At 43.0% G+C, this 21,998-nt stretch overlaps 1 protein-coding gene across 3 annotated transcripts in view; it reads right to left on the reverse strand.

Moving 5' to 3' along the window:
* MICALL2 (MICAL like 2) overlaps positions 1 to 21,998 on the reverse strand; it is a 73,699-nt gene that overhangs the window by 20,096 nt on the left and 31,605 nt on the right. For all 3 annotated transcript variants that reach the window (XM_056534750.1, XM_056534753.1, XM_056534752.1), the window contains 7 exons: positions 14,909 to 15,063; positions 14,461 to 14,582; positions 13,067 to 14,353; positions 11,592 to 11,863; positions 11,322 to 11,403; positions 9,126 to 9,286; positions 2,503 to 2,667 (listed from right to left, as the gene is read on the reverse strand). In XM_056534750.1, the coding sequence (XP_056390725.1) occupies positions 2,503 to 2,667; positions 9,126 to 9,286; positions 11,322 to 11,403; positions 11,592 to 11,863; positions 13,067 to 14,353; positions 14,461 to 14,582; positions 14,909 to 15,063 (2,244 nt within the window). The remainder of the gene's footprint in view (positions 1 to 2,502; positions 2,668 to 9,125; positions 9,287 to 11,321; positions 11,404 to 11,591; positions 11,864 to 13,066; positions 14,354 to 14,460; positions 14,583 to 14,908; positions 15,064 to 21,998) is intronic.

The raw sequence follows: 21,998 nt of genomic DNA on the forward strand, positions 1-21,998 counted from the left end.
GAGCAGGAGAAAATCCCCATAGCAAACTTATGTTGCTCTGGACAGTTCCTGACATTGACAGAGGTGTCAGCAGAGAGCACTGTGGTTAGACTGAAAATAAATGTAAAAAGAAAAGAACTTCCCGTGGAGCATACAGCAGCTGATAAGTACTGGAAGGATTAAGATTTTTTAATAGAAGTAATTTACAAATCTGTTTAACTTTTTGGCACCAGTTGATTTAAAAAAAAAGATGTTTTCCAATCTGTGTACCCCTTTAATACTTGGGCACTGTTCGGCATGTTTATTTGTACAATGTACACCTTAAAGGAGAATGGGATGTGAATGAGCTTTATCATGTGAATGGCTACTTTTACGCCAATTGTAGTAGAAATGAGATAGTAACTTTACGATATGTGGAACCACACATTGTAGAAAGTAACAAAATGACATTTCGGTGCTTCCCCGAAATAATTCACATTCAGGCAAGTATACAAAGAATCGTGTTCAGCACTATAAAGAGTCTACTGGGAAACCTTTTTTTTTTTTTTCTTTTTTTTTTTTTTTTCTTTTTTTTTTTTTTTTAAATAAACTTTACAATGTTTAGAGAACAGAGCTGTCAGCACACTCACTTAGGCGTTTTAGAAGCCCATTGTGTCCTTGATCATAGGACAAATTCAGCCCCGCTACCTCTGTTTTGGGCCAAAACAGCTACAATGATCAAAGGGTCAGGAAACACAAGTGCAAACAAAAAACCAATTCACTTAATCTGAACACAGGACGCTTGCCAGCACGTAACGCTGTGCCGCGCAGGAGACGGAGCGCATTTCTGGGGCAGCCATTTTATACGCTTAATAAAATGATTAAAGTCTTTGTTAGATCATTAGGAGCTTCTCACCTTTAATCTATTTTTAATATGGTCGGCTAAATAAAGACGGGCCTCTAAATTTAGCCCTGGGGAGGCGGTATTGCAGGTGCGCGGCTGATACGAGCCATGACTATTTGCCGCCTAGGTCACAAAATTGACTCACACGGGCAAGGCAGAAACTTGTGTAACCGGTCACAATACCGGGATCATGTGTTCAGCCCGACGGACGTCTGCATGCATTCCCTTTCATTCTCTCCAAGAGAGTTAAAAATAACATCAACACCTATATGACATATACTGCCAGGGGTGTGTGTGACCTGTGCGGGGGCGAACCGTTCACCTTGTATAGCAGTATTATTTATGGTGTACATTGTATGGTGTTTATATACATATGAGATTAATTTATGTATATACAGTAGTATATAGCTATTATTTGGCCCCCTATCTCAGTGTTTCCCAACCGGTATGCCTCCAGCTGTTGCAAAACTACAACTCCCAGTATGCCCGGACAGCCAACGGCTGTCCGGGCATACTGGGAGTTGTAGTTTTGCAACAGCTGGAGGCACACTGGTTGGGAAATACTGCCCTATGTTGTATTATTTGAGCACAGATTATAATATATTGACAGTTTATAGTGCTGGCGCCACTATATAGCAACGGAGTATTATCTGCACACAATATGGCAGTACTCCATATGGTAGCTGCCAACAAAAGCTCTTGCACTTTTCAATGTAAGACTGCCCTTGTTCCTTGGGGGTGGATCAAACAGGAGGTGTGGGATCACTGGAGAGCTGTACGAGACCCCCTTTAAAGCGGTATTCCATGAAAATACTATATATTATATCTCAAATGGCTCCAGAACGTTAAACGGATTTGTAAATTACTTCTATTAAAAAATCTTAATCCTTCCAGTACTTATCAGCTGCTGAAGTTGAGTTGTTCTTTTCTGTCTGACAACAGTGCTCTCTGCTGACACCTCTGCTGACAGGCTGTCTGTCTCAGGAACTGTCCAGAGCGGGATAGGTTTGCTATGGGGATTTGCTGCAACTCTGTGCAGTTCCTGAGACAGACAGAGGTGTCAGCAGAGAACACTGTTGTCAGACAGAAAAGAACAATTCAACTTCAGCAGCTGATAAGTACTGGGAGGATTAAATGGGTACTCCGGTGGAAAACATTTTTTTTTTTTTTTTTTAATCAACTGGTGCCAGAAAGTTTAACAGATTTGTAAATTACTTCTATTAAAAAAATCTTAATCCTTCCAGTACCTATTAGCAGCTGTATGCTATCTTTTTTTGTCTTGTCCCCAGTGCTCTCTGCTAACACCTGATGCCCATATCAGGAACTGTCCAGAGGAGGAGAAAATCCCCATAGCAAACCTATGCTGCTCTGGACAGTTCTTGACACGGACAGAGGTGTCAGCAGAGAGCACTGTGGACAAAACAAAAAAGAAATTCAAAAAGAAAAGAATTCCCTCTGTACCATACAGCTGCTAAGAAGTACTGGAAGGGTAAAGATTTTTTTTAAAGTAATTTACAATCTGTTTAACTTTCTGGAGCCAGAAGATATGAAAAAATAATAAAAAATTTTTTTTCATGGAATACCCCTTTAACATAATCCAGAATAATGCCAACATGATTTATGTTATACATGGACCTTACCAGAGATGTCATTTGCAGGAATCTTGTGTGAGCGCCAGCTTGGCACCTCTGGGTCAAGGATCACGGGGCCATCTTGCCACTTTTGCTCAGGTTTGGGCCAATCACTTATCAGGTCTATTTTGGCAACCAGAAGTTTCTTCTTAGGGGGTGCCAGTTTAGTCCATTCTAGACAGATGAAAGAAATTATAAGGGAAGACATGAAAAACATGGAAAAAATATTTCACTGGGGGGACAAAATAAATATTTTTTTAAAAAGCAAGATACTTTCTAATATCCCTGGACTTCTAATTTGGTGCCCGAGGATCTTGTGTTAGCGTCATTTTTTCTAAGCAGGAGAGGTCGGCTATGGGGATTTGCTCCGGCTGTGGACAGTTCTTGACATGGACTTTTCTTACTTTTGGAGGGGATTCAGTCCCTTCCCTCCTTTTAGTCAGGCCCCTTCAATATAATTTATTATTTTTTGTAATAACTTTTTTATATTCATAACTAATTGTGATCTAACCATTGATTTATATGGTCCAGGTCATACTTTTTCATAAAAGGGGTATGGGGTACTCCCCTGAAAAACGAGTTGAAGTCAACCAAGGAGCACAGGTGGCCAGGTTATAAATGGAAATATCCCTTTAAAAAGGGGTACTCCGGTGGAAAACAATTTTTTTTTTTAAATCAACTGGTGCCAGAAAGTTAAACAGATTTTTAAATTACTTCTATTAAAAAAATCTTAATCCGTCCAGTACTTATCAGCTGCTGTATGCTCCGTAGGAAGTACTTTTCTTTTTTAATTTCTTTTCTGTCTGACCACAGTGCTCTCTGCTGACACCTGTTCATGTCGGGAACTGTCCAGAGCAGGAGAGGTTTGCAATGGGGATTTTCTTCTACTCTGGACATTTCCTGACATGAACAGGTGTCAGCAGAGAGCACTGTGGTCAGACAGAATTTTTTTTTAAAAACAAAAGAACTTCCTGTGGAGCATACAGCAGCTTATAAGTACTGGAAGAATTAAGATTTTTAAATAGAATTAATTAACAAATCTGTTTAACTTTCTGTCACCAGTTTTAATTACTAATAACTATTCTTAACTTTGATTGTTCTATGCCGCAGTTTTTGTATCCTGTGTACTAACATTTCACCAGTCCAATTAATCCTTATGATGCGCGCACTAAGCCGTGTCTGACAGTATATGGGAAACTCTGTTGGGCAAGCCCTCTGGGTGGGCGGGGGGCGTGTTTGACCTAAGCGCTAGCATTGGGAGGTTGCCAGGAGACGAGCCAAGAAGACGTCATCCGGCGGGCGTCGAGATTTCCTAGCAGCCTCTGATAACGTAGGACGCCATAAGCGCACGCTGTCATCAGACTGGTTTCTGCCATTGAAGAGACTGGACGTACCTAGCTCCACTGAACGCTGCTCCACACTTCCACCAAGGGGTGCAGTGAGTAATGTGAGGCTGGTTAGGTGACCGGCCCCCAATGTAAACCATCACCAGTTACTCAGGTGCTATAGGGATTGTGTGCAATAGATGTTTTCTGTGCAATATGACTATGTGCAATATGACTATATGTGCAATATGACTATATGTGCAATATGACTATATGTGCAATATGACTATATGTGCAATATGACTATATGTGCAATATGACTATATGTGCAATATGACTATATGTGCAATATGACTATATGTGCAATATGACTATATGTGCAATATGACTATATGTGCAATATGACTATATGTGCAATATGACTATATGTGCAATATGACTATATGTGCAATAAGGGAATTTGCAGTGGATATTCTAGTACAATAAGTGTTGTCTAATATACATTATTCTATTGCATTAAGTGTTGTGCAATATATATTATGTGCAATATTAACACTATGCGTGCAATCTAAATTCTGATGTTTAGATAGCATACACCAGGACTGCTTTAAAGGGGTACTCTGCTGCCCCAGCGCTCGGAACATTTTCTTTTGAACGCTTGGAGCGGGCGTTATGGCATCACGGCCACACCCTTTGGGGCGTCACACCACGCCCCCTCAATGCAAGTCTATGGGAGGGGGCGTGGCGGCCACGCCCCCTCCCAGAGACTTGCATTGAGGGGGCGTGGTGTGACATCAGAAGGGGTGTGGCCGTGACTTAACGACCTCCACTGCACGCACCCAGCATTCTAAATGAACGTCGAGTGCTGCACAGAGATCAGGGAGGTCCCAGCTGCGGGACCCCCGCAATCAGACATCTTATCCCCTATCCTTTGGATAGGGGATAAGATGTCTAGGGGTGGAGTACCCATTTAACCCCTCGGTTTACACTTCGCCTTTAATTACTTGGGCTAAGTGTAGTTTGTGCAATATTGTTGTGTTCTCTCCTGATGACGCTGAGAATACCTTCAGTAGAAACACGTTGAGAGTTATGTACTGTATATGGTAGTAGTTAGATTGAGTGGCTTGTGATAAACATGTGCTGAATATTGACCACCCACCATCTGCTGCTTCTACTACGGTGGCTCTATTTTCACCTTAGTCCATTTTTTGATGATTGGGGCACGTTTTTTTTATGTGTTTTGGGATAACATCAGTTGATTTGGTGGCTTTTAAATCATCTCAATAAAGTATTAGTTTTAGGCTCTTTATTATTTTGGTCATTTTCAGTTCCTGACACAGACAGAGGTGTCAGCAGAGAGCACTGCGGTCAGACTGGAAAAACTACACAACTTCCTCTGTAGTATACAGCAGCTGATAAGTACTGGAAGGATTAAGAGCTTGCAATAGAAGTAATTTACAAATCTGTTTAACTTTCTGGCACCAGTTCGTGTGAAAAAATTTTTTTCCTCCGAAGTACCCCTTTAGGGTATGTTCACACGGCGGAAATTCCCACGGAATTCTGCAAGTAGAATTCCGCGCTGTGAACATTACCATCAGTGTGAATGGGTCTTCCGCGAGACTCGTTCATACTGCAGACCATGTTCTTTTTTTGTGCGGAATTCCGTGAGCACTGCATAGCCGTCAATGGTGATGGTGCAGTGCCGTGTGGTCCTACCGCCGAAGTATTTTCAGCGGCGGCTGCCAGATGGGACCTCCGCTACCACAATTCCGCGATCGGAGATTCCGCAGGCTGAACATACCCTTAAAGGGGTATTCCAGGAAAAAACGTTTTTTTTATATATCAACTGGCTCCAGAAAGTTACACAGATTTGTAAATTACTTCTAGTAAAAAAAAATCATAATCCTTTCAGTACTTATGAGCTTCTGAAGTTAAGGTTGTTCTTTTCTGTCTAAGTGCTCTCTGATGACACGTGTCTCGGGAACCGCCCAGTTTAGAAGAGGTTTGCTATGGGGATTTGCTTCTAAACTGGGCGGTTCCTGAGACACGTGTCATCAGAGAGCCCTTAGACAGAAAAGAACAACCTTAATCCTTTCAGTACTTATGAGCTTCTGAAGTTAAGATTTTTTTTTACTAGAAGTAATTTACAAATCTGTTTAACTTTCTGGAGCCAGTTGATCTATAAAAAAAAAAGTTTTTTCCTTGAATACCCCTTTAAACTTACAAGATACTAAGGTGATGAAAATAACATTGGTGTCCTGGCGCCTGACCCAAGCTAATACGGAGGCCTCAGCTGCTTCACTTGTCGTGGGATCGGGGTTAGGGGAGTATGTGGTTTTGTTTTTTTTCTTGGGAAACCATGAGGGCATTATAGGGGACACAAAGTGTGTCTCCAGCTATTGCAAAACTACAACTCCCAGCATTCTTGTGATCGTTTGGGATTCCATTAGTCAGCTAGGTATCCCCTGCTCTTAATCTTAGCATGAGCCCTTTGATGTGGTCTGTCAGGGTTACATAGTCAGGAGAAAAGATGAAGAATCGGAACACGACCTGATATGAAAGTATCTTGCTTTTTTTTAATAATCCATAGGTTCCCTGTGTTCTATAACCCCCCCCCCCCCCCCCCATCCGAGCCTCAGACAACCCCTTATACTGACGCACAAAGTCTACATGCAGTCCCAGGGAAAACACAGGATGATATCACAATGAACATTGTACTAGATAACAAACAATTCTGTACATCTGTAGCAGATGGATATATCATTGGGATGGTAAATCATAAACTATCCCCGGACGTTATGGCTACCCCCATGCACACTCACGCTCTTCATACCAAATCTTATGTCTCTTTAAAGGGAAGAAAAGACAACACTCTCACGCAACAGAGTGGTTGAGACATGTTTTACTGAGAAAAGCAGAAGCATGCGGACACACGTAGGAGGTATTCCGGAGACTGACCATTCTGGGATCCCATCACAATGGAATGGCAGCGCTCCCAAGTCAGCTGTTTATGGATTATCATGGTGTAACATATGCTGGATAGACATGACAGTCACTCATGCTCAGTGGTGTCACCCAGCTTTCCACACACACTGATAATACATACATTTAACCTTGCTTCCCTATTGCTTTGACTTGATGTCAGGCTTCACTTTAGTTTTGGCATTCTATTCATGAAACAGGATCGGTATGATTTATGTCCTCATCCAGGTAGGAAATGAGAGAATTAAAGAGGTTATCCTCACCTTATCCAGCACCTCATCTGTCCACAGGTTACATGTGGTATTACAACTCGGCTTCATTCACTTTAATGGAAATGAGGTACAATACCACACACAACCTGATTCAAATGATATTTATATGTCAACTAAAAATAAAGTACAGTTAATTCAACCCTAACCCACCCCCTTATGAAAGGGTCAGGGTTTGAATTGAGTCTGAAGTCTAATGCAAGTTTATGGGACCTCCGGTACATCTCATGATCACATTACTCTTGGGCTGCAGAGATTTGCCGGGACTTTTAAACATCCTGCTGACTGTCCAGCAGACAGGTGCAGAAAATAGTTAGCATGGAGGAGGGGATATGAGGGTGGAATATGAGGTCTGGAAATGATGAGGGGCTATGAGGTCTGTAAATGATGAGGGGATAAGAGGACGAGATATGAGGACGGGATATAAGGAGGGGAAAAGAGGTCGGGATACGTGGAGGGGGATACGAGGAGGGTATACAAAGACAAGATATATGGGGATATATGAGGATGGAGCATCATTATTGCTTTTCCTACAAGGTTTAGGTAGGAAGACCGGGCAATGGCGGGCACTCAGCTAGTCCTGGATAAGCCCTTGTTTCGTGAAGATAACCACTTTCTAGATTCCCTAGACATCACTTTTATAAATCTATTTAATGCAAATCATGGTTCACTTTAAGGCTGAATTCCAAACACATGCAGGGGGTCAAAGCACGGCACACGGAGCATGCATAGATTACATATCACAGCGTGAAGGGAACGCCATGAGTGAAGGTCAATGCAGCCGGCTCACCCAAGACACCGCACCTTAGGGGACGACTATGTGATCTCACTTTACATGTTCAGCTAAGTTTGAGAAGAAGTGAACAAAAGACAGAAGGAGAAGAAGCACAGTCAGAGAGCAGAATACATATTTATCAATGTACATACTAGGATGGGATTACACATAACAAGGGAGGAAGGGTGAGGGGCCTCACTTATCACAACCAATCAGAGATCAGCTTTCAGTTTGGAAGCTGAAGTGAATAAGTGTGGTCACTGGCTGGTTGCTAAGGGGCAACAAGGTCCCATTCATTTTTTTAACACAATTTACACACTTTTCACATCACAGTAGAGGTCAACTTTTACCGGGAATGCGCCCTGAGTATACGTCAGATATATACATGTTACTCTATTCACCCAACAGATGTCAACAAGCAAGGTTTATGCCACTTCTGGTACATGCAACAGCAGAATAGTAGTAGACTGGTGGACCTCCAGATGTTGCAAAACTACAACTCCCAGCATATGCATATATATGTATATATATATATGCACACACACACATACCTAAACTGCGGCAAACAAACACAATTTTAGCCGCATTACAAATAGCCTAATACAGCCGCATCATTATAAAAAAAAAAAAAAAAGTTTTGGTTCCTAAAACAAGGGAAGAGAAAAACAAACAGAAAATAAAACTGGTAATTAAAGGGGTATTCCCCGAAAAAAACTAATTTTTTTTCTATATCAACTGGCTCTAGAAAGTTTAACAGATTTGTAAATTACTCCTATTGAAAAATCTTAATCCTTTCAATAATTATTAGCTGCTGAAGTTGAGTTGTTCTTTTCTGTCTGACAACAGTGCTCTCTGCTGACATCTCTGCTTGTCTCGGGAACTGCACAGAGTAGAAAAGGTTTGATATCGGGATTTGCTTCTAAACTGGGCAGTTCTCGAGACACGTGTCATCAGAGAGCACTTAGACAGAAAAGAACAACTGAACTTCAGCAGCTCACAAGTACTGAAAGGATTACGATTTTTTAATAGAAGTCATTTACAAATCTGTTTAACTTTCTGGAGCCAGTTGATATATGAAAAAAAGTTTTTTTCCTGGATAACCCCTTTAAGGGGTTAAATCTACTGGCTTGCTAAAAAGATTGGAAAGTGATCTGTAGCAGAGAGCAGCTGCAGGAAGAGATAAGCAATGCTTATGTCATGCCGCTTATCTCTGTAGTCCCGTCATGTTCTGACATCCCAATCCGATGTGTATACATACAGTAATGTGTTTTTTGTTTTTACCTGTGACTGCTGGACCTGGCGTGGTAGTGGGTGCAGCCGGCTGAGCAGGCTTATTCTCTTTGTCTGCAGGGCTCGGGGAGATGATGGTGACAGTAGTTTGTTTCTTGGGAGTTGTAGTGCTCTCCGATTCCTTTGTGATTGGCTTCGGCTCATGCACGGTACTGTAAGGGACATAACATGCGTCATCTGTTAGAGGCAACAAGGAGAGTAAAATATGCGTGGTATCTGTGGTTAACAAGCGGCGGTGACTCGGGCTCGATAACAAAGTGTTTTTCGGCACGCAGGGAGCAGTTCTGCAGCCAGAGGGGTCAGTCGTGCCAAAGTCCCAGGATTTTCCCAGACACATGCTGTAAACACACATCTGTCTAAAGCCATACAAATATCCCCAAAGCCCACACTTGGTTGGGTCTGGAGTTAATCATTCACAGTTACACAATAATTCATGTAAATTAGTCTATTTAAGGAACCAAGACATCTAAACTATTCCAGAGGCCCATATAGCTGTGCCTAATTTTAGGGAAATACTGCTGCTTAAAATTCTGAGACACAAATTCTTCACTAGTAATCCCTGGAAGTTCTAAGATGTTGGATGTAGGGTGGTCACCTTTCTTACCAAAAAATACCGGCCATGCTAATTTGCATAATTAATTATATATGCGTAACATCACAGGATACACCTATGCAGGGGAAATGTTGTCCTATTCTGACCCCTATAACTTATTTATTTCTCCTTATACGGCCTGTATTAGGGAATATTTTTTGCGACCCGATCTGTAGTTTTTAACAGTGCCAATTTTTTATGTGACTTATTGATTTTTTTTTTTTTTAAATTAAAATCGGGAGTTGCAGTTAATAACTACAACTCCCAGCATGCCCTGATACAGCCTGTGGCTCAGCAGCTGCCCCAAACGAAAACTACAACTCCCAGCATGTTGGACGATATAGTAGTATATAGTAAAGGTCAGTGTTTCCCAACCAGGGGTGCCTCCAGCTGTTGCAAAACTACAACTCCCAGCATGTTGGACTATATAGTAGTATATAGTATAGATTAGTGTTTTCCAACCAGGGGTGCCTCCAGCTGTTGCAAAACTACAACTCCCCGCATGTTGGACTATATAGTAGTATATAGTATAGGTAAGTATTTCCCAACCAGGGGTGCCTCCAGCTGTTGCAAAACTACAACTCCCAGCATGTTGGACTATATATTAGTATATAGTAAAGGTCAGTATTTCCCAACCAGGGGTGCCTCCAGCTGTTGCAAAACTACAACTCCCAGCATTTTGGACTATATAGTAGTATATAGTATAGGTCAGTGTTTCCCAACCAGGGTGGCCTTTAGCTGTTGCAAAACTACAACTCCCAGCATGCCCGGACAGCCGTTGGATGTCCGGGCATGCTGAGAGTTGTAGTTTTGCAACAGCTGGAGGCTCTCTGGTTGGGACGATCTGGTATAGTATATGGTATAACATTCTGGGAGTTGGATACCGGACAAAATACTGGCTGTGCCGGTAAAATACCGGCCAGGTGGCAACCCTAGTTGGATGCAAAATTGTGTCCACTGACTGACCTTGTGGGCCACCATGGAGCAGTCCACATTTAACATATTATATAACATTTAAATCCCCATTTTTGGCACAGCAAGTCCCGCACCTGAGGTTTAAGTGCCACCCTTAATCTTTCCAGAAACACGCACAAAAGCGCAGCTCACTTTGAGATCAGTTTTGCAGAAGGTACACAATCAACGGAATACAAAAATATGAAGAATGAGTCAATGTAGGGGTTCAAAGCATAAGGCAGTGGTGTCCAAACCGTGGCCCTCCTGATGTTGTCCGGGCATGCTGGGAGTTGTAGTTTTGCAAAATGAGGAGGGCCACAGTTTGGACACCACTGGCCTAAGGAAACTGCTACTTCAGTAGCTTGGGTACTATTCATTTTTTATCAGAATACTAAAAACTATTATTTTTTTATTTTTTTAAGGGGGTTGTCCATAGTTAAAAAAAAAATAAAATAAGGATCTGTTTCCCTTTCAGAGACAGCTTTTGCTGATGAGCTGTGTCTGGCATTCAAGTGAAACGGAATAAGCTGCAAAACCAGACTCAGCCCATGGGTAAGAGTGGCGCTGGTTAAAAAAATAAAATAATTTAAAGTGAACCCTGTTGTCTAATCCTAAACAACCGCTATTCCACAGAAACTTACCGCTGAACTACAGGTTTCTTGTCCACAGACTTCAGCATTGCCCTCCAGTTCTCAGGGGCCACTTTACTGTCAGAATTTTGTGCTGAAATGTAAAAAACAAAAAAAATTAACGAGGGCAAAATTACCGATGAACCACGTTGGCATGAACGCCAAAGCAATCAGATAAAGAAGGGAGGATAGAAAACACTGTGCTGGAATGTGCAGATGGAGCCAAATTGTCCACTTGTTTTCTTCAACCCAACTCAAGACCTGTAATGGTAGAGAACTTACTTTTTGGGGAGGACTCCTCAACCTTCTGGACTCTGGCAGGGGTGAGAACACTAGGCTGTGCCGGTTGTGTACGAGGTGCTGGAACAGGACTATTATTATTAGAGCTTGGAGTTCCATATCCTTTGCTGATACCAGGTGACGGACTACTTTTTGGGGGATCAGGACTTGACACAGATGTTGGCACTTTACTTTTTCTTTCCTTAGGAACAGGTTTCTCAGGCTCAGTTTTTGGAGTAGAAACAGTTGTTCCATTTGGCTGAGGATCCTGTAACCTAAAATATTATTTGGTTAAAAAACAATGAAGTATGTGGCCCCCTCTATTTTGACTTGATCAGCATAGAGCTTTTTTTTACGTAGGTCTTTTCTGAGCTTCAAATCCATTTTGAATGGTGATGGATGTCGGCCATGGTCAATTTGGCTGTGCCTGTCTTTGGCTACAAAATGGTCTAAAGTGGCCTTTACAGCTGTGTAAAATCTTAAAGGGATACTCCGCCCCTAGACATCTCTATCCCACCGCTGGGGATCCCCACGATCTCGCCTGTGGCACCCCAGACATCTGGTGCACAGAGCGAGCTTTGCTCCCTGCCAGATAACTGGCTATGCGGGGTGGAGGCATGTGACATCACAGCCATGCCCCCTCAATGCAAGTCTATGGGAGGGAGCGTGACGGCCATCACGCCCCCCCTCCCCCCCATAGACTTGCATTGAGGGGGCATGGCCGTGATGTCACATGCCTCCACCCCGCATAGCCAGGGACATCACAAGCGGGGCGCGGGTCTGACACCACGAGCCTCCAGCGATGCACCCGACGCTCTAAAAGGATGCCGGGTGCAGCAGGGAGATCCCGGTGGTCCCCAGTGGCGGGCCCCTACGATCAGACATCTTATGGATGCAGTACCCCTTTAAAGTTGACCACACTGGATTAAAGTTTAGAAAACCCATTATCATATAACTTATTAAAGGGGTACTCCACACCCTTATACATCTTATCCCCTATCCAAAGGATAGGGGATGTCAGATCGCCAGGGTTCCGCTGCTGGGGACCCCCGGGATCTCGGCTGGAGCACCCACCTGCACGGCTTCCACCTCACACCTGCAACGCTGGAGGCTTCAGATCCCGACCACAATGGCGGAAGAGCGTGACGTCACGACTCCGCCCCGCCCCTCAATGCAAGTCTACGGGAGGTCTGTCACGCCCCCTCCCATAGACATGAATGGAGGGGGCGTGGGGTGACGTCATTAGGGGGGCGTGGACGTGACCTCACGTCCCCATCTCAGAGGCAGTGCCTGGCACAGAATACCGGAGGCTGCACCGAAATCGCAGAGGTCCCCAGGGGCGGGACCCCTGCAATCATACATCGTATTCCCTATCCAAAGGATAGGGGATGAGATGTATAAACCCAGAATACCCCTTTAAAGAAACTATTTATGCCACCACAAATACAACTGGAAAACAACAAACAAGCCGACCTTACCTTTTGGGAGTGGATACACTGCTGGATGCGTCAGTATTAGGAGAGGACTTGGGTATATTTTGCAGAAGAAAGTTCCTGGCTTTATCTTTTCCAGCATTGTTCTCAGATGGTTGTGGTGTTACATTAATAACCAGCGATCTACCAGGCCCGTTGGACACAGATATTTTGGGAGATTCTGGTCCAGTTGAATTATGACTGGTTGTTGGCTCTGGAACAACAGGACTTGACTTAAAAAACTTTTCACGGGCTTCTTTATTTTTTGCAGCTGATGAAAGCCAAGGCTTTGCAGGGGTATCTTGTTCCTTTGTTTCCTCTTTAGGAGACCACTTTCCGGTGGACAGAGAAGACACCGTTATGACATTTCCTGAGGTGCCAGTCAATTTGGTTTGGGGTCCAGTAGGTCTTAAATCTTTTTGGGTGTCTTTCTGAGACAACAAAGAGTTACTAGTATCTTTGTTTTCTTTGCTGGTCTGTAAATAGCTAGTGGTCGGACTGTTGGAAGCCATGTTGTTCTTTGGGACCAAAGGACTAGAGGAATTAGTTTTAGATTCATGGCTAACATACAATCCCAATACGGTCCTGTTTGTGGATTCAGGTTTGGTTGTGCTTGTTGGGGTTGGTTCCTTAATGACCATGGATTGTACAGTAGGAGTGGTCTTATATCCAGACTCTTGTCCTGCTGTACTTCGGACATCAGTAGTGTTTTTGTTGGCAAAGCCAGCAGCAGTCCTGTTGGTTGATGCTGGGACAGACGGACTTGTGGTGCTTTGCCAAGTTTTATTGGTAGGGGTGCTGCTTTGTTGACTATATCCAGAATTTTGTCCTGTTATACTTTGTACATTAGTAGTGTTTTTGTTGGCAAAGCCAGCAGCAGTCCTGTTAGTCGATGCTGGGACAGACGGACTTGTGGTGCTTTGCCAAATTTTATTGGTAGGGGTGCTGCTTGGTTGACTATATCCAGACTCTTGCCCTGTTGTGTTACGGACATCAGTAGTGTTTTTGTTGGCAAAGCCAGCAGCTGTCCTGTTGGTTGGTGCTGACATAGATGGACTTGTGGTGCTTTGCCAAGTTCTATTGGTAGGGGTGCTGCTTGGCTGACTAGTTGTGACTGGATTGCTGCGATTACCACCTGAAGAAGATACTACAGGTGTGTATGGTCCATTGGATGAAACACTATTTGACGTAGGGGAGGGAGTGTTACAGTGTTGATTTGTGCAGACTAATATACCCATATGGTCTCCCATTTTATACATCCCTGGTTGCAATGTTCTTGAACACTGTTTACACCTGAAAAAATACAACATACAGTATTTTTGAATAGCCAAGTATAACACAGAAGTCCTTCGCATGGTACAGTAGTCACCGGTCATGGATGCTATGTCTACAAGACTTACCTGAAGCAATTCCTGTGATAGAGCTTGCCATCAGCCATGTGCCTTTGAACCAAGTGGACATGTTTACCGCAGATGGCACAGTTGCTGCTTACTGTACTGTTAGGATTAATTTCTCTAATGCCCTAAAGAAAAGAAAAAGAAAAGTTCAATTACAATGTTCAACAGATAAGGAATATGTTAATGTCAACATAGAGAACCCTGGAAAAGATAGAAGAATGAGATCAGGTTCGTGATCACCTGTTTGTATGGGTTACGGTAACTTGTAAAACCTTGTAACCTGTATAGTCAATGTCAAAAGAAAAATGTAACAACAGCTGAATAGGATATTAAAACTGGTTCTTTGGTGATTGAGGAATTACAGAACCTGGGCAGGTATTGTCGGATGATGGGATATGCAGTTCAGAACGATGGGGGTTAATGGGATTGAACTCAACGTGTAAGGCCTTACCGCTCGGACTGGAGCATTCTCCACAACAGCTGGGCCGCCCTTTTGTGCCGGCTGGGGAGTGGGTTTGGGCTGAGGTACATGATTGGTTTGTTTCTTTCCGGCCGGTTCTTCAGTAGTGTCTGGCGGAGGACGCTTTATACCTCCCATGCCTCCAACTGGAAGAGAAGGTCAAACAAGTTAATGATAGATACTCCTATAGTTTTATCAAACGTTACAAAATGATGGATGGGGGAGGGGGTGGACATGAGGATGACATAGGGGTTATACTATATGCTCACATACCTTTCTCACTGTGCTCACATACCCCCCACGGTGCTCACATACCCCCATACCTCCCTCATTGTGCTCACTAATCCCCCCTCTTGCACTCAAATACCCCTGTACCTCCCTCATTGTGCTCATTTATCCCCCCTCTTGTACTCTCATACCCCCATACCTCCCTCATTGTGCTCACTTATCCCCCCTCTTGTATTCACATACCCCCATACCTCCCTCATTGTGCTCACTTATCCCCCTTCTTGTACTCTCATACCCCCATACCTCCACTTATCCCCCCCTCTTGTACTCACATATCCCCATACCTCCCTCATTGTGCTCACTTATCCCCCCTCTTGTACTCACATACCCAAATACCTCCCTCATTGTGCTCACTTATCCCCCTTCTTGTACTCTCATACCCCCATACCTCCACTTATCCCCCCCTCTTGTACTCACATATCCCCATACCTCCCTCATTGTGCTCACTTATCCCCCCTCTTGTACTCACATACCCCCACTTATCCCCCCCTCTTGTACTCACATATCCCCATACCTCCCTCATTGTGCTCACTTATCCCCCCTCTTGTACTCACATACCCAAATACCTCCCTCATTGTGCTCACTTATCCTCCCTCTTGTACTCACATACCCCCATACTTCCCATATTGTGCTCACTTATCCCCCCCTCTTGTACTCACAAATCCCCATACCTCCCTCATTGTGCTCACTTATCCCCCTTCTTGTACTCACATACCTCCATACCTCCCTCATTGTGCTCACTTATCCCCCCTCTTGTACTCTCATATCCCCATACCTCCACTTATCCCCCCCTCTTGTACTCACATATCCCCATACCTCCCTCATTGTGCTCACTTATCCCTCCTCTTGTACTCTCATACCCCCATACCTCCCTCATTGTGCTCACTTATCCCCCCTCTTGTACTCACATACCCCCATACTTCCCATATTGTGCTCACTTATCCCCCCCTCTTGTACTCTCATACCCCCATACCTCCCTCATTGTGCTCACTTATCCCCCCTCTTGCACTCACATACCCTTATACCTCCCTCATTAAGTTCACATACCCCCTTAACTATGCATACAGCCCCTACTGTGCTTACATACCCCATACACCCCCCCCCTTATTGTGATTACATAAACCCTCCCTGTTCTCATATACCCCCTCCACGTGTTCACATCTAACCTAGGGGGGAGATTTATCAAAATCTGTCCGGAGGAAAAGTTCCCTAGTTGCCCATAGCAACCAATCAGATCGCTTCTTTCATATTTAACAAGCCCTCTGCAAAATTAAAGAGGAGATCTGATTGGTTGCTATGGGCAACTAGACAACTTTTCCTCTGGACAGGTTTTGATAAATCTCCCCCCCTTAGGACTTTTCTCATACCTTCTCATACATATAGAGGTAAATGTATCATTATTGGTGTAGAGAAACCTTTTTTAACTTTATTTTGTGCGGTGCTAACATGTACATGCGCCACATTGATGAAATGGTCGGAGAGCATTTGATACATTTTGCGCAGGGGCACATTTCCTGAAATGTCACTTCGGTATACCATTTTCTATGCTTTAACTTGTTGCACAAAAAAAACTCTAAAACCATAGTATGTAAAAATGTAATGATATAAAGGATATTAAAAATAATAATAAGGCATCTGCTGATAATAAAATACTGTGAGATCTTAAAATCAGTAGCTCCTTGTCATTTACCTACAGCAGTGCTTTTCAACCAGGGTGCCTCCAGCTGTTGCAAAACTACAACTCCCAGCAAGCAAGAAAGTTAAAGGGTAGCTCCCACCATCCTATTTTTTTTTTTAGCTAGCCCGTTTCACCCCACCCCCCGCTACAGCAATAGCCCATTCCCTCCTCCCCCATCCCCCCGCCCCGCCACGCATACCCGGTTCCCTCATTAGACTTGCAGTTACTGCAGAGTCCGGCAGAGGGCATGCAGGGACAGCGGCGGCAAGGATGCGGCGGCGATGTGCGGAAGGAGTGGCCTCCCAGCTCTCACCGGTCTGATTGACAGGCAGGGAGCGAGTGCAGCCTAACTGAAAAAGGACTGATTGCCACTTCAAAATCAGTCCTTTTTCTGTGGCTGGTTTTTAAATGTAAATTAAACCTTTTTAATGAAAAAAATAATAATAAAAGTATATTAGAGATATGTTGTAGTACATAAGTACTACAACATATCAAAAAATAAAGTTGGTGACAGTGCCCATTTAAACAGATTTGTAAATTTCTTCTATTTAAAAATCTTAATCCTTCCAGTACTTATCAGCTGCACAGGAAGTTCTTTTCTTTTTGAATTTCTTTTCTATCTGACCACAGTGCTCTCTGCTGACACCTCTGTCCGTATCAGGGACCGTCGAGAGCAGGAGAGGTTTGCTATGGGGATTTGCTCCTGCTCTGGACAGTTCCTGACATGGACAGAGGTGTCAGCAGAGAGCACTGTGGTCAGACAGAAAAGAAATTCAAAAAAGAAAAGAACTTCCTCTGGAGCATACAGCATCTGATCAGTACTGGAAGGATTAAGATTTTGATATATTAAATAATTTACAAATCTGTAACTTTTTGGAACCAGTTGATTTAAAAAAAAAAAAAAATTCCACCGGAGTACCCCTTTAAAAGGGATATTTACATTTAGAACCTGGCCACCTGCGCTCCTTGGTTGACTTTAACTCATTTATATACCACCCCACCCACCCTTTATATTCTATTTTTGTCATACTTACCTTAAAGCCCCTTATGCCCCCATAAAGAGGTACTCCGCTGGAAAACTTTTTTTTTATTTTTTTATTAAGTGGTTCCAGAAAGTTAAACAGATTTGTAAATTACTTCTATTAAAAAATCTTAATCCTTCCAGTACTTATTAGCTGCTGAATACTACAGAGGAAATCATTTTCTTTTTGGAACACAGTGCTCTCTGCTGACACCACAAGCACAGTGCTCTCTGCTGACATCTCCGTCCATTTTAGGAACTGTCCAGAGCAGCATATGTTTTCTATGGGGATTTTCTCCTACTCTGGACAGTTCTTAAAATGGACAGAGATGTCAGCAGAGAGCACTGTGCTTGTGATGTCAGCAGAGAGCTCTGGGTTCCAAAAAGAAGAGAATTTCCTCTGTAGTATTCAGCAGCTAATAAGTACTGGAAGGATTAAGATTTTTTAATAGAAGTAATTTACAAATCTGTTCAACTTTCTGGAGCCAGTTGATATTATATTATATATATATATATATTATATATATATTATATATATATATATATATATATATATATATATATATATATATATATATATATATATATATATATATATATATATATATATCAAGTTTTTTTCCTGGATAACCCCTTTAAGGCATACCTACTGCGGTAGCTATAGCACAACTCAAGCTGCTTCTCTACCTATACATGGTTGGGTTAGCCCAGTCATCTACACCAGTGTTTCCCAAACAGGGTGCCTTCAGCTGTTAAAAAACTACAACTCCCAGCATGCCCGGACAGCCGAAGGCTGTCCGGGCATGCTGGGAGTTGTAGTTTTGCAACAGCTGGAGGCACCGTGGTTGGGAAACAATGATCTGCAGTCAGTATAGGTGGCCCTGCTATTGGTGCCCAGTCATCCCATGGGCCCTATTATTACAATGGGTCTTAATTCCCATTCTACAGACATCCGTATGGGACTCCTAGATCCATGGGAATAGAATAATAATGGAATCCAAGATGGATGGAAGGAGGTAGAGAGCCTAAAGGGGCCCTGCATGTACAAAGCCCAGGTACTGCTGATAACAGCCATGTCCTGGAGCTTTTAGGCATCATGTTGGCTTTGGCATCTAATCATTCTATTATTCTTAATCCTTAGCCAGAAATCGGAGCCAAGGTATTTATGTATGCAGCGCTAACCAGCGATTAGGAAGGATAATGGAATCACACAAGAAGTGTTTCCTACAGACGTCTTAGAGCACAAAACGCGTCTGTAACTAAACAATACAAATGTCGTTTCCTTCATTACCCCCGCGCACAAGTAACAAAAAGAAATTAAATGAATTAAAGAACTTTTTTTTTTTGTTTTTTTCCCCACTAAACAGTTCCAGCCGGAAAGCCGAACAAGAACATGTTGAAGCCTCCTCCGTGGCAGGTTTAGGACAGAACTGCAGCCAACTTCTATTTAAACAGCTTGTGTATTTATTGAGGAAATATTTGATTTCCGAGAAGTACACACCTTAATCCACAGCACAAATTAGAAAGAAATCAGGTGTAAACACAGAAGGAAATCGCCAAAAAATAAAAAGAGTGGAAAATCCAGCAATGATTTATTTCTCAGGGAACTTTTTGGGCTGAGGCTTAAAGGGGTTATCCAGGAAATTTATAATATATATATATATATATATATATATATATATATATATATATATATATATAAACTGGCTCCAGAAAGTTAAACAGATTTGTAACTTTGATTAAAAAATCTTAATCCTTCCAGTACTTATGAGCTTCTGAAGTTAAGGTTGTTCTTTTCTGTCTAAGTGCTCTCTGATGACACCTGTCTCGGGAACCGCTCAGTTTAGAAGCAAATCCCCATAGCAAACCTCTTCTAAACTGGGCAGTTCCCGAGACAGGTGTCATCAGAGAGCACTTAGACAAAAAAGAACAACCTTAAAGGGGTAGTCCAGTGGTGAAAAACTTATCCCCTATCCTAAGGATAGGGGATAAGTTTGAGATTGCGGGGGGTCCAACCGCTGGGGCCCCCTGCGATCTCTCTGTACGGGGCCCCGACTCTCGGCCCAGATAGCGGGTGTCGACCCCCGCACGAAGCGGCGGCTGACACGCCCCCTCAATACATCTCAATGGCAGAGCCGGAGATTGCCGAAGGCAGCACTGCAGCTCTGCCATAGAGTTGTATTGAGGGGGCGTGTCGGCCGCCGCCTCGTGCGGAGGTCGACACGCCCCCTTCCCGCGGGCTGTCGGGGCTCCGTACAGGAGATCGCAGGGGGCCCCAGCGGTCGGACCCCCCGCGATCTGCAACTTATCCCCTATCCTTAGGATAGGGGATAAGTTGCTCACCACTGAGTCACCACTGGACTACTCCTTTAACTTCAGAAGCTCATAAGTACTGGAAGGATTAAGATTTTTTAATAGAAGTAATTTACAAATCTGTTTAACTTTCTGGAGCCAGTTGATGTATATAAAAAAGTTTTTGCCTGGAATACCCCTTTATAGGGGCATACCCTTTAAAGGGGTATTCCAGGAAAAAACTTTATATACATCAACTGGCTCCAGAAAGTTAAACAGATTTGTAAATTACTTCTATTAAAAAATCTTAATCTTTCCAATAATTATCAGCTGCTGAAGTTGAGTTGTTCAGTGCTCTCTGCTGACATCTCTGTCTGTCTCGGGAACTGCACAGGAGAGTAGGAGAGGTTTGCTATGGGGATTTGCTTCTAAACTGGGTGTTTCCCGAGACAGGTGTCATCAGAGAGCACATGAACAGAAAAGAACAACTCAAATTCGGCAGCTAATAAGTACTGAAAGGATTAAGATTTTTTTTAATAGAAGTAATTTACAAATCTGTTTAACTTTCTGGAGCCATTTGATAAATAAAAAAAAAGTTTTTTTCCTGGATAACCCCTTTAAGGTAAGTATGCCAAAAAGAGAATATAAAGGGTGGGTAGGGTGGTATAGAAACGAGTTGAAGTCAACCAAGGAGCGCAGCTGGCCAGGTGATAAATGGAAATATCCCTTTAAAAAGGGGTACTCCGGTGGAAAACTATATTTTTTTTTTTTTTTTTTTACTCAACTGGTGCCAAAAAGTTTAACAGATTTGTAAATTACTTTTATATTAAAATCTTAAACTTTCCAGTACTTATCAGCTGCTGTATGCTCCAGAGGAAGTTCTTTTCTTTTTTTAATTTTTCTGTCTGACCACAGTGCTCTCTGCTGACACCACTGTCCATGTCAGAAATTGTCCAGAGTAGGAGAAAATCCTCATAAAAAACCTATCCTACTCTGGACGGTTCCTGATACGGACAGAGGTGTCAGCAGAAAGCATTGTGGTCAGATGGAAAAGAAATTCAAAAAGAAAAGAACTTCCTCTGCAGCTGATAAGTACTAGAAGGATTAAGATTTTTAAATAGAAGAAATTTACTTTCTTGCACCAGCTGATCTGAAAAAATAATTGTTTTGCACCGGAGAACCCCTTTAAGGCAATAAATGCAGTCCAATAAAAGTGTAAGGCCACCCTTAGAGGAACTTACTTGTTCCATAGGAAGGGAACAGGCTGGCTGGTACGGTATAGTCCAGCACTACCGCAGCAGTATGGCGGAACTTAATATCTCCTTCCAATTGAACAGATCTGTAATTAGTTATATCACCATTCCCGGAGCCTGCGATTTCCCATAACTGGGACTGAGAAGTGTGATCTTAGGGACTTTTCCAAGGATAATTAAACCACCTTGGCTGGCTACTGAATGTTCTGCATTAAGAAAGCAATAATCTACAACATTTGTGTCCAAACTGTGGATCTCCTGATGTTCCAAAACCGCAACTCCCAGCATGCCCAGACAGCCAACAGCTGTCTGGGCATGCTGAGAGTTGTAGTTCTGTAACATCTGGAAGTCCACAATTTGGAGACCACTGACCTTCAATTATAATCGATAGGGATCGACCGATTATCGGTTTGGCTGATATTATCGGCCGATATTCACGATTTTGGACATTATCGGTATCGGCAATTACCTTGCCCATATGCCGATAATGTACCGCCGGCCAGAGACCGCCACCGCTGCTGCCCCATTGCCTCCCCCATCCTAATTTTA

Source organism: Hyla sarda, chromosome 8, assembly GCF_029499605.1.
Source record: "Hyla sarda isolate aHylSar1 chromosome 8, aHylSar1.hap1, whole genome shotgun sequence".
In the NCBI taxonomy this organism is placed as follows: Eukaryota; Metazoa; Chordata; class Amphibia; order Anura; family Hylidae; genus Hyla; species Hyla sarda.